Genomic DNA, 12962 nt, shown 5'->3' on the forward strand with positions numbered 1-12962 from the left:
TCTTATCCAATGCAGGACAAGAGTGGAAATTGCGTGCCCAAAATCTCACATGCAATGTATGCAAATCAGCAGATGTCGTGCTAAAGTTTCTTGCTCTTTTGGCCGCCATGTCAGTTTAAGCTTTTACCAATGCAGGCAATAAAAGGGATACGGAATTGGACAACCACTGAATTCCAAGATAACACTCCGATCCCATTAAAGATATGAATCCATTAATACGTGTAATGGAATATAGCAAGGACACTAGGACAGACTATATCAGTATAAATTGGACTATCCAAAATGACTCCAAAGTCCAAACCTTAGCGTGATAACCAGAGAAAACCAACAAAGAAACTCAGAAATGGCTATTCCAGTGATTGATCTGAATCAATTTCCAGACTCTGAAGAGTACAAAAAACTGAGGGAAGCATCAGAGGAATGGGGTTGCTTCAGGCTAGTCAACCACAAGATCCCATTGTCTCTCATGTCAGAGATGAAGATGGTGGTCAGATCTCTTCTTGATCTGCCCATGGAGATTAAGAAGAACAACACTGATGTCATAGCTGGCAGTGGCTACATGGCGCCCAGCAAGGTCAACCCTCTCTATGAGGCTTTGGGTCTCTATGACTTGGGATCATCTCAGGCTGTGCAGACCTTTTGCTCTCAGTTGGATGCTTCTTCCTACCAGAGGTTAGCTAAGGGCTGCTTTGCTAACTCCATCATTTCTACTTGCTGCTCATATTTTGATGATAATCTTGCCTGTGGTCTTCAGTAGCTGAATTGATGTATTTAGTTAGTATATGATCGGATTCATGTGTTATGTACAATCTTTATATTGACCTTCTGATGCCATAACATAACATATGTTAAATAAGACGACAATTAAGTAAACAACATGGTCCATGTTATTGCATTGTTTGCTGAAGTTGGTTTTTTTTTTTTTTACTGTTACTGAATGAGCAGAGAGGTGATAGAGAAGTATGCAGGAGCAATTTATGAGCAGATAGTGGATATAGGGCATAAGTTGGCAGAGAGTCTCGGTTTGAAGACCGGTTTTCTTAATGGGTGGCCTTGCCAGTTCAGGATAAACAAGTATAATTTCACTCCTGAATCCGTTGGATCTTGCGGAGTTCAGATGCACACAGATTCGAGTTTTCTGACAATTCTTCAAGATGATGAAAATGTTGGAGGTCTTGAAGTGATGAGCAAGTCTGGTGCTTTTGTACCAGTTGATCCTTGTCCAGGCACTCTCGTTGTCAATCTTGGAGACATTGCTAAGGTAGGTATATGGGTAACATAAATTATATTGCTAGTAACTTTTGCTAATTTACCCTAATAAAAAGCCAGTAAATTACCCTAAATTCTGTTTCTTACATGCATCTTGTTGTTGTTGGTATATACATTAAGGCTTGGAGCAATGGGAGGCTGTGCAATTTGAAGCACAGAGTTCAATGCAGGGAGGCCACCATTCGAGTCTCCATTGCTACCTTTCTGTTGGGACCAAAGGAGGAAGCATTGGAAGCTCCTCCAGAATTTGTTGATTCGGAGCATCCGCGTCTCTATGTCCCTTTCACTTATGATGATTTCAGAAAGCTCAGAGTCTCCAAAAAATTGCATGCTGGTGAAGCTCTAGAACTTGTGCGCATCAAGTCTTAATTGACTGATATGATCCAAGCTAGTTGGCATATGTCAGCCTGCCTCTTAGAAGTTGACTAAATAATCCATTGTAGACCGTACCTGTATTAACGGTACTTGTCTAATTATGAATGGTCAAGTCAGATTGGTTCTATGAATCTATCAGCTGTTCTTGAACTTATTTCTGTTTACCATTAATGAAAAAGAAATCGGCAAAGTAGTTAATTCCTTTTCATTTTGAGAGGAAAAATAAATAAAATGAAAATTACACACCAATTCAATGTGTGAGAGTTTGAAGTCAGAGTCAGGAATGGCTTAAGGAAACATTTCAAACCAGCGAGGACATAATTTCAAAGAATGGAGTGCATATGGAGTTGTAAATAACTAAATACTCCCCAACGCGACAGGAAGGCCTTTCAAAGAAGCATATGGAGTGCACTTTTTGATAAGAAGCAACAAGAAACTAGTTGTTCTTCAGAGTTGGTAAGATATATTTAGCAATCCATTAATAAATAGAGAGAGGAATGAGAAGACGGTTTGGTTGGAAGGTTTGTTTATAAGCTAGATGTTCTTCCTGTACGTAGGTTTTCCATTGAACTGATTACCAAATTATCAGAGTCATAACCTTGATCCTATCATTACTTTGGTATGAGAGTTTATCACACAAAATCAATTATTCATAGCCATATGGTAAAACAAAGAGTTAAATACTGGTTACTCCCTATAGTTATAGAGTTTCGTCGTTTCAGTCCCTGACCTTCGAATTTCACCTAAAAAGTCTATGAACTCTCAATTTCCTCCCATTTCGTCCCTGCAGTCAAGCTCCGTCCAAATTGTCCGTTAAATTGCTGACGTGACATTCCTCACGCGCTGAAATGTCCAATTTACCCTCACTTACTTTTTTTTTTTTTAATTTATTTATTTTCTTCTCTCTCTCTCTTCTGTTTTTCTTTTTTTCTTTTTACCTCTTCTTCTTCCTCATCTGTTTATCTCTGTCTTCTTCTTCCAAAAACAAACCCAGCTCTCTCCATCTTCACTTCCTGCTCCCTCAATCTCCTCCACTTCTCTTCCTCCATCCACCATGAAGAAATAGTCCTAAGCCGCACACTTGGACTCCAGCATCGGCGGCGATGAGGACCCTGTCATCGCTGCCGCCGCCGTCGCCGCGCCCATTTCCTTTCTCGATCTCCGGCGAAACCGTTTTTCTTCCTCATGGTCCTCTTCTTCCTCATCCTCGTCCTCGTCGATCACCAAAACCCCCAAAGATTTCGACTTTCCACAACCATGGCTTCCTCCACCACCGACGACCTCAAGAAAACCCTCGGCGACCTCGACAAGGACTCCTTCATATCCCTCCTCTCCAAGCTCATCGGCGAGGCCAAGTTCGTCCAGAACAACCCCCCTGACCTCATTCCTCAGGAGGACCGAGTCGTCAAGCACGTGCTCGCCTCTCTTGCCCCTTAGCACCACCACCGGCGGCGGACCTCTCCTCATCAATCACGTGACTTACCACCCCGGCAGGGGCAACGTGATTGTGGAGTACCCAGGGACTGTGCCCGGGAAAGTGTTGTCCTTTGTGGGGTGCCACATGGACGCCGTCACTGCCAATCCTGATGATTGGGTTTGTTCCTCTGGTTCCATTGTTTCTAGTCTGAAAGTTTGTTTCTTTAATTGAATTTTCAGCTTTTCGGGTTTTGCTCTGTTATTGTTGTCTATGGTTGGTTTGTTAATAGTCTGTTTAGCTTAATTTGTAATTGTGTTGATGATTTAGCTATGCTGATTCGGAGACCGATTGAGTGTTGTGCAAACGAAGCTTGCTGTGTTGTTAGCTTAATTCGAACAGAGGAGGAAAGAGATGGAAGGAGAAGAGGTAAAAAGAAAAAAAGAAAAAAAGAAAAACAGGAGAGAGAGAGAAGAAAATAAATAAATTAAAAAAAAAAAAAAAGTAAGTGAGGGTAAATTAGACATTTCAGCGCGTGAGGAATGTCACGTCAGCAATTTAACAGACAATTTGGACGGAGCTTGACAGCAGGGACGAAATGGGAGGAAATTGAGAGTTCAGGGACTTTTTAGGTGAAATTCGAAGGTCAGGGACTGAAACGACGAAACTATAGGGAGTAACCAGTAATTAACTCTAAAACAAACAATGTCCTTAATTCATTCCAAGTCAACCATACTGGATTGGCCGATTTGGTCGGACTAAATTTGATCCTGCACACCGGTGTCACTGACTCACGACTAAATTTGATCCTGCACACCGGTGTCACTGACTCACTGCCGAAGGTGATGTTACTCATGAGTAGGCCGGCAAAATCTGAACTTCTGAAGTATATCATAGGTCTTGGGCCTGTCGTTAGCAATCGGATGAGAGCAGGGGCAGGCCAATAAGCAAAGACACAGAGTCTATTCCTATTCTTTCATGCACAGCCTCTAATGAACGTCCTTTTCTATGTATAGGCTAGGGATACATCTGTATGTAAAACAATTCAGTCGCTCCACAAGATAGAACCATTCCTCCGTGACCGCTGCAGCACCAACAGTCCCAAAGTCGACCACCGCCTCTTCCGTTAAGGCTAACGCCTCAGCCGAACGAGAAGCCATGTCCTCTGCCATTAGATGATCGGAAAAAGTGTGCTAGAAACCCTAGAGTTTCACTTTTTATTTTTAATACCATTGATATACTTTTTAAGGCTCTCTGGGCTAAACTTATAACAATTTCAATGAGTTGTTGACTTGACTTCTTACGTTATCATAATCTTAGCCGTTAGATTTAGAATATGTTGCTGAGGGCACTTGTCCTCTTACGTTTTAACGTGTTCGGTTGGTGAATACTGCTTGGAGTTGGGTCCCCTTGCTGTTGCGTTTGGGCTTAAAAGATCTCTACTTGGGCCTCCATATTTAATTACTTGTCCCGATGCTACACCTGGTAGTTGGTTTGCTCGGCCTCTTATTTTTATTTTTCAGTTGAGTCCAGGGACGCCCTTTATGTGGTGATTCTTCGGAAACATGAATAAACCCCGATTTGGTTGGAGTCTTCTTTGGTAATATCAGGTTACTTAGTTACTTGAAACTTCACTTTATGGTAGCATTATGTTAGATTCTTTGAGGGTTTTATTTCATGGCTCAATATTGTTGTAGCCCGGTTTTTCGAGTGAGTATATGAATTTATCACTTTAGTACACTTCTGTACACTTCCGCTAGTTGATTTTTTATCTGGTTACAGTCCATTGTTCCATTTTCCAGGGCTCAGGGCACCGGAAAGAACCCGGAAATAATTTGGAATGTAGTTTGGTTCTTCTGGCATTTATACAACACTTTTGTCAATACATTTAAGCCTAGCTAATCTTTGTTGTCATTAAGCTTTTAAAATATCAAGAGGATTTCTATATACATGGCACACTTTTGTGCTACTGCAAACATATTTTTGTTTCAATAAAAGTACAGACATGAAAATGAGGGAATTCTCCTATGCTAGCTGTGGCACTTCATGTAGTGAAATTCAAACTGCCTAAAAAATCTCACATCTTCTATTTTGAGAATGGGAGGCAAAATAAAACTCGGTCATCTGCGGCTTAACTGCCTAAATTACAGCCAATAATTGTTACTGTACCTGTGCATGATCAAATACTTGGCATCCAAGCTACCAGAATCATTACAAGCATTAAGTGCCCTGTCACTGCAAATGCTTGCTGGCATCAAACCGAGATATTAAACGGCCGCGATTGAGCGTCAAACCGCATTAATCCGGTGCTAGAATGAAGTCAAACCAGTGAGGACATAACTCAAATGAATATATATAACTGGACCAATAATGTTTGGGAGTGATAGAGGATCGGAGCAGAGGCTAGAGGAGCCGGAAGAGAAGCAGTAGTGGTGGAGAGATCAGGGGTTGAAGAGCCAGAATCCTCCGCCATTGGAGGTGAAGCTAGGTTGACGAAGAAGGAGTGAGAGAGCTAGGTTGGATCAGATCGATATATAGCTAAGAAAATGTGAGTGAAAAGGGTGTCTAGTTTTCATTGAGAATTACATGGAGGTATATAAAGAGACTCAGCAACACCTAACAAACTAATAGTCTTGAACTGGTTGGTTTGGAAGGGATTGTTTGGTTTAAGCTATTTGTTCCAACTGTTTAATTTCCATTGAAGTCCTGGTAACCCAATTGTCAATATCATAATCTTGGATCCTTGATACTATGAATTTTAATATTTTATCACAGAAAACTTAAGTCAAGAGGCAGTAAAAAAAAAAAAAATAATAAGAATCTGTATCATCTATAAATATATCAACAGAATTTACAAATTACACATGGACATTCATTCACCTTTGGTGAAAAACAAAAGAGGAGCCAATCAAAAACTATGAAATTTCTATGTTTATTCAAATGGTGGAGAGGAAAAATAAACAAAATGGGACTAACAGTACTGGTTGAGATCTTACAGAATGAGCGAACACTTAAACCAGGGAAGAGCTGTCACTATATATTCCTGCTCCTCCATACCTGTCCAGGCTATCCCTGCTGTCCAAATGTGGGCTCCACTCAGACCTATCGGAGGCTGACATCCCGACAGGCCAGGACGACGTCGTGTTAACCGTGTTGGCAATGCTGCTCACTCCTTCCGGCATGGAAGGCCACACGAAAGATGGTTTGAAAGGTGGGACTCGGGGGACTGGAACCGACCCGGAAATGATTTGAACTATAGTTTGGGTCTTGGGCCTCTCGTTCGCAATTGGATGCGAACAAGCCAGCCCAAGAAGCAAAAGCCTTTGGGCCTCCTCAATTACGTAGTCATTACCCAACCTCTCGTCCACAGCCTCCAGCACACGCCCTTCTCTATGCAACGACCATACCCAATCCACTAGAAATTGGTATCCGCCGATTTTAGTCCACGGCCGTTGACCGCACACAACTTCTAGAACCACCGCCCCGAACCCGTACACGTCAGACTCGCATGTGGCTTTTCCCGTGTGGAAGCACTCCGGAGCGATGTACCCCATCGTGCCCGGGACACCTTCGAGTTCAGCGTATGAGTTCTTTTCATTGTCCAAGGCGCGCGCCAAGCCGAAGTCGCCTAGGCGCGCGTTGAAGTGGGTGTCAAGCATTATGTTGCTAGCCTTGAGGTCTCTGTGGACTACTCTTTGGTCGTACTCGTTGTGGAGGTAGTGTAGGGCTGAGGCCACACCCGTGACAATCTTGTACCTCTGTTTCCATCCTAGGGTTGTGTTTTCCGGCCCGGAGAATAGGTGGTTGTCCAAGCTCCCGTTTGGCATGTACTCGTAGACAATGAGAAGCATCCCATTCTTGTGGCACCAACCTGTTTGTCACAAATTGAATCGATCAAACACAATGCACCATCCCAAACATGTTCATGCCAGCTGGTTCAACTTTCCATTGTACACGCAAAAATGCAATATTTCTTCAATAACAACACATTAATACACAAAATTAATCCTGAATATTTCAGTCAACCTTCATATGCGTATCCAATGTTGACATCCCCAATTGTTGACCAATACTCTTGCTAGAAATTGTCAACTATCCTTCTGGCATTCACGATTGACTTTGCATAATACTCTAATACTTTTTTTTTTTTTTTTCAAAAAAGGAGGTACTGGGAAGGACCACAAGGAGGCACGCAATGGCCTTTTTACCCGAAGTCCAGCACAGTGCCGCGCCAAAGACGCAGCGACACCCCCCCTCCGGGCATCGAGTACACCAAATAGGTGGGCTTGCCCTCCCCGCATAGTCTTTTCCATACACAAGGCTCGAACTTGAGACCTCTGCCTCAAGTCCCTCAACTTGCTTAAGGAGCACAGTCAACTTGCCAACTGAACTGGACCATGTGGGTATAATACTCTAATACTTTACTCTTTGGCTTAGTCCCTCTCTCCTTGTATCTCTTTTAACTTTTTTAAATAAATTTGCGACGTTAAAGAGGTTCATTGTCTATTCAGCCCCCAAAAAAAAAAAAAACTCTAATACTCTACTCTTTTAATTTTAATTTTGTTGGTCAACTAAATAGTAAATACTAATCTTTGGTATATGTAAGAGTCCACATCTTGTTAGAGAGAATAAGCTAAACTTTCATGACCGATAAAAAAAATCGGCTAAATTTCGTTCTGGACCCAGAGGATGGACCTTACCGGAGACTCACTGACAACTAAGTTTATAGCATCTATGAATCAGTAGTTTAGTACCAAGATGCAAATCCTCTTGGTCTTATCCTCTAAGGTTGGTGATGCACATTAGGTCCCATTTCATTATGTCACACCCTAAACATTATAGTAATTTCACCATGCACGACGACTGGAAATACATGTGATTAATATTGTTAATCGTGCATGGACGTGAGTTTTAAAATGATTTGAAAGACTAAGCCATAATTAATTAGGAATTAAGAAAGAGATTAACAAAGTACTTACCGAGTAACCGGACGAGGTGTTTGTGGCGAAGGCGGTTAATGATGGTGAGCTCGGCCAAAAAGTCGTCTCTGCCCTTGACCTCGTCCCTTGAGAACATCTTCACTGCCACTTCGAGATTATCCTCCTTAGCTAGCACAGCTCGGTATACCACCCCGAATCCACCTTGACCTAGTTTGTGCTTGTCGTCGAAGTTGTTGGTGGCTTTCTTAAGCTCTCGGTAACTGAATTCCCTTGGTGTTCCGGGAAGGCTCTTAAGCGCGCCCAAAATGTTAGGGTCCGACGCCTTAGCCTTTCGCCTTTTGTACACATAACAACCCACCCCGAATAAACACAATAGGACCAAAACCAACCCGGCACCCACCCCTAGTGCTATCTTCAACACCTTATCGTTGTCCCCTCCACCTTCCACGTCCGGCAGAATCTCCACCGTTAGATTCCACATCAACACGCAGTTGAGCTGGATGTAACTTCCGGTGGACGCGGCGAATCCGAAGTAGGACTTTTGGTTGACAATGTCCTTGAGGTTAATGTTGGCGGTTAGAATTGGGCTGGTGGGCCGAGGCCGGATATTAACAAACGCTCCTTTCCCGTCCTTTTTCTGATCGGTCTGGTTGGCCATGAACACCGACAGATTATGTGACCCACCGTCGTATTGGATCCACACCATATAAAGCTCCGTGCCTGGTGGCGCGATCTCGATCCCGTAATCCGAAAGTGGCACCGTCTTGTTAGACTTAACCGAGTTGATATTCAGCCCCATGTGGTTGTTGTCCGGATCGAAGCCCTCCTTCAAAGTGTCGAGCTCAATTGCCACCAAGTGATTGGAGGGGTTACCGTCGGTGGTGGCGTTGGTCAAACCGAGATATTGACCGGCGCTGTTTGCTGGGAGGGTCAAATCCGGGGCTATAATGAAGGCGATGCCCTCTCCGGGGACGGCGGAGTCCTCGTGGATGCCGGAGCTGTTGAGACGATAGACGTTAATGAGGAAGGACGAGTTGAAAGAGGCGACGTATCCCGGAGAAGAAGAGTTGAGATCAGAGTTCCAGAGGGTGAAAGACTGGTTGTACAAGATCCTACCTGACTTGTTGGTCATGCTGAAGTTGCCATTGGCGGAGTCCGGCGTGATCTGAAGAGCTCCTAAGCTGATCGTGGCGGGGATGAGGACGGCGAACCTGTCGTAATATGTTGGATCAAAGGGACCGAACTGGTAGGGTTTCACCTCGTAGGTCTGAGCGTCGGTGAAAGCCGCTGCCGGCAACAACAGAAGGGAGAGAAACAGAATCACCATGCGAGATAGCTGGGACCGGCTGTTTCAGTCTTGTAGTTGCTGAGCTCAGAAACGACGACGCACGTTGGGCAGTACAGAGATCAAAATGTGAGGAGGATATAGATGGAAGACTCTTTTAGAGTATAGATTTTTGGACAACCCAGCAGATCCTGCAATGTTTCATCTGTTTATTTAGGTCGCTGCTTTGTTTTATTCCCAGAAACCGAAGTGTTTGAATTTTGAAAACGGGGTTTCGGTGATATACTCGGAACTTTCGCATTAAAGTATTAAACTATTAATCAACTATGAATTTTTAAACAAGAAACCATGTTCCTTTAAAAAAAAAACAAGAAGCCATGTTTTTAAAATTGGAAGGGTCAGGTTTGTGATAAATTCAACTTTGTATATCGAAGCTTTTTTTAGCTTTATCTAGCAATAGACAGTAGGGGTCTGGCGGCCATGCACCCTTCATTATCATTCAGCCACCTCATTTTTAGGTTTTTATATACATTGTTTTTTTTTTTTTTTTCAAAGGGATCAAATGATTTCACTCCTACCCCATGGTGACTCGAACCCATTTTTTTCAAGGGGATCAAAGGATTTCCTTTTTTATATACATTGCTTCGTTTTCTGAGTTTTGGTTGTTTCCTATTGGTTTATTGGTCATGAAAAAGTTTATGTTTCTCTGATTCTCTCCAATCTTCATCTCAGGCAATTAGCATTCACTGATGTATGTGATGATTAAGAACCATGATCGATAGAGAGAGGGAGAGAGACCCTCAATAACTTGATTTGCAAACTAACAAAAAATAAGTCGTTGCTTGATAATATGGCAATGCTAAATGTTTTAGTATTTTTGTCTAGACTTGTATTGTTAAAGCTGTTTACTAGGGTTTAATTAATCTCTAGTTTTGGGCGAAATTCCAACTTGATATCTCAATCCTAATTCATAATTAAGCAATGAAATAAGATTTACCCTTATATGTAGCTCAACTCTAATCCATAAGGAATTATGAATATTGAATAAGATTACTAGTTAAATGTAGAACATGAAGTAATTAATAAGTAGATACATTACTAGTCAAGCAGTACGTATTAACATATGTACATACATTTATCGGATAATTTCTCCAAACAAACAAAATTCTAATAATTACGTGTTAATTTCGACCGTAACTAATTGTAAAAGCATGAAACTAATCATATTAAGTACCATATAGGAATTCATTTAATTAAGTATACTGTATACATAACACCCATGAAGTATTGGAAATATATATATATGAATGCAGTAGTCTCTCATTTTCTTGTGTCACCCACCAGATATACCAAAAATGCTACATGTTCTCACCATATATAGTAGGGCTGGCCCTGGTACGGTTACCGACTTTTTTAGGCTGAGCCGACTACCGTACCGATTGAGGCGGTAATTCAAAAAGCTGTACCACTACCGTCCCGCCAAAACCGGTAACCGTACATTTCGGTTACCGAGTTTCCGGTCGGTTAAGGCTCGGTTTAGGCCCAACCGAAAATAAATGGGCCAAACAAAAATTGAAAATTTTCAGCCCAGTTACTCAATCAAACTGTAATAATCCTTTTTTTCTGATAAGTTATTTATTCAATGGATACCAATTACTCAACTCAGCACCGATAATATATCTTCATCAAGCCTATTTCTCACCTTCTTATAGAGTTCTAGACTTAATGTTTCTCTAGTTTAGCTTTTCTCCAGTTCCACATTACAAGAACACAAGTTCAGAAATCATGTGCATGACTGATTTCAAAGTCTAAACGTGTACTTAAATATTACATAACTTCATAATAGGAACTACAAACAAACAAAAATCTGCTTCTGATTCACTGATTTGATGACTTCAATCACTTGACAAAAAACAAGCCGCTATATCTTCAGCACCAATAGTTTGCAGCATCCAAATCTTCAAGTAGCAGTTGTTGTAGAAGAGGTTGCACCTCCCAAATGCAGCGCAGCAGTTGCTTCAAATTAAAAAAATAGACAACCAATACAAACAGTTCAGGCAATGCTCAATGTTGCTTTTTTTTTTTTTTTTTTTTTGAGGCAATGCTCAATGTTGCTTGAATGCACAAAGAATCAGATAACATATACAGTCAATCGTTCCATCACATCAACTCACCAAGAAAAAGTACGGAAAAATTCATAACCACACGGACAACATCGAATTCAAAAGCCACAAAATCGATTTAACCTAACTTTCAAAAATAACCACAAAAAACACACAAAATCAAATCTACCTTTCGGAAGCGAGGCATCTTCTTTTGACTTTCCAACGATGTCCATCGGCTCCATCCTTGACCTGCGTCAACCACACCAAGCCATAAAAATCAATACAGAAACTATGGAAAATCGAGCAAAACCTAACAGATCTGGAGCAGATAATGCATGCATGAAAAAATCAGCAACAGATTACAATTTTTTTCATAGAAATTAGACTAAAATGAGTAACAACAGTACAAGACTAAAAGGATATAGATTTTACCTATTTTTTTCTGCTCTGAACCACCACTTCAACACCGTACAAGCATCTGAGCAACCACTTCAAAGTTCAAACTAGCAGCTAGGGTTGGGTCGAAGGATTTGGGGATTTCGAAAATCAAATGATATTGGGGTTAAAATTCATGTTGGTGAGGTTTGCATCTTGCGTAGATCGTGTTTTTGGGATTGGAATGGCCAAAGATTTTGTACAATTGGGGCTGGATTCAAGAAATTAGAGCTGGGTTCTGAGAGGAAGAGAAAGGAATAGAGGGTCGACTCGAGGGAGAGAGGAGAGAGGCTGCGGGCACAAATGACCTAACCTCGCTGACCCCCTTAGGTTATCTCAATATCCACTAAGATCCAACGGCTGTAATTTACAGATGATAGAAATCAACGGCTCAAAACATATCTCGTATTAAAAATAAATAAAAAATAATAAAAGTATATATATACGGCTGGTCGGTAATACCGTATATCTGCAAATAGACGTACCGTTACCGTACCGTGTACGTATATACGGTTCGGCAGAACCGAACCGGACCTTCGGTTACCGTTTTGGTCGGCGCCGACGGCGGCGGTTCGGCCGGTTTCCGGCTGGTTTCGGCAGGTCCGGCATTTTCAGCCACCCCTAATATATAGTGCTTCCTGTTTTTCATTGTCTACCATATAATCCGCCGAAATCGTCATGATTCTACACTTCAATCTTGACATAACCTTTAATAATCTATTCTGATTTGCAATGAATTGACTAATGCACCATCATTCACAAACAAATTCACATATGCTATACATGCATGTTTTCTACACAATCACTCTTTCACCTTTGATTCGAGAAAGCCTAAACTATTTCATATTACAACGAGTTAATCGAAATCAAAATATACCTATTGTGGATGACTAGTCTAGCTAAGCTTAGCTAGTGACATGTATTCGTTAAAAAATAAAAGTGTCGATTCGATCTTAATATGAACTCAAAAGCAAATGATTATAATTTATTAGTCATGATGATCAAAGCTAGGGAACAATATAATGCAGTATTAACTTTGTTAAAAAACAATGAACCGAAAATTGTGATTTATATATATTTTATATATAACAAAAACATGAACCGTGTATGAAGTAGATTTTTCTTCTAATGTTTCGTCC

At 41.4% G+C, this 12962-nt stretch overlaps 2 protein-coding genes and 1 long non-coding RNA gene across 3 annotated transcripts; 1 reads left to right on the forward strand and 2 right to left on the reverse strand.

The window, feature by feature from the left end:
- The first annotated feature begins 209 nt into the window (after positions 1-209).
- Positions 210-1769, forward strand: LOC133714929 (2-oxoglutarate-dependent dioxygenase DAO-like). The gene is made up of 3 exons (XM_062141217.1): positions 210-672; positions 946-1261; positions 1390-1769. Exons 1-3 carry the CDS (start codon positions 344-346, stop codon positions 1636-1638), a joined length of 894 nt encoding a protein of 297 aa, XP_061997201.1. The 5' UTR covers positions 210-343; the 3' UTR covers positions 1639-1769.
- A 4098-nt stretch (positions 1770-5867) lies between these two features.
- Positions 5868-9683, reverse strand: LOC133714937 (probable L-type lectin-domain containing receptor kinase S.5). The gene is made up of 2 exons (XM_062141222.1): positions 8038-9683; positions 5868-6929 (listed from the first exon to the last, which is right to left on the reverse strand). Exons 1-2 carry the CDS (start codon positions 9323-9325, stop codon positions 6070-6072), a joined length of 2148 nt encoding a protein of 715 aa, XP_061997206.1. The 5' UTR covers positions 9326-9683; the 3' UTR covers positions 5868-6069.
- Positions 9684-11186: 1503 nt separating this feature from the next.
- Positions 11187-12114, reverse strand: LOC133714944 (uncharacterized). The gene is made up of 3 exons (XR_009848905.1): positions 11821-12114; positions 11576-11637; positions 11187-11299 (listed from the first exon to the last, which is right to left on the reverse strand). It is a non-coding gene; the product is annotated as an uncharacterized LOC133714944 (long non-coding RNA).
- Positions 12115-12962: the final 848 nt, after the last annotated feature.

This window comes from Rosa rugosa, chromosome 1, assembly GCF_958449725.1.
Source record: "Rosa rugosa chromosome 1, drRosRugo1.1, whole genome shotgun sequence".
Lineage (NCBI taxonomy): Eukaryota > Viridiplantae > Streptophyta > Magnoliopsida > Rosales > Rosaceae > Rosa > Rosa rugosa.

What these genes read in the sequence shown, in the direction of transcription:
- LOC133714929 (XM_062141217.1), top strand. Translation starts at nt 344, where the DNA reads ATGGCTATTCCAGTGATTGATCTGAATCAATTTCCAGACTCTGAAGAG. An exon ending in GATGCTTCTTCCTACCAGAG is followed by an intron (nt 673 to 945) that starts GTTAGCTAAGGG and finishes CTGAATGAGCAG; the next exon opens with AGAGGTGATAGAGAAGTATG. An exon ending in ATCTTGGAGACATTGCTAAG is followed by an intron (nt 1,262 to 1,389) that starts GTAGGTATATGG and finishes ATATACATTAAG; the next exon opens with GCTTGGAGCAATGGGAGGCT.
- LOC133714937 (XM_062141222.1), bottom strand. Translation starts at nt 9,325, where the DNA reads ATGGTGATTCTGTTTCTCTCCCTTCTGTTGTTGCCGGCAGCGGCTTTC. An exon ending in ACACCTCGTCCGGTTACTCG is followed by an intron (nt 6,930 to 8,037) that starts GTAAGTACTTTG and finishes TGTGACAAACAG; the next exon opens with GTTGGTGCCACAAGAATGGG.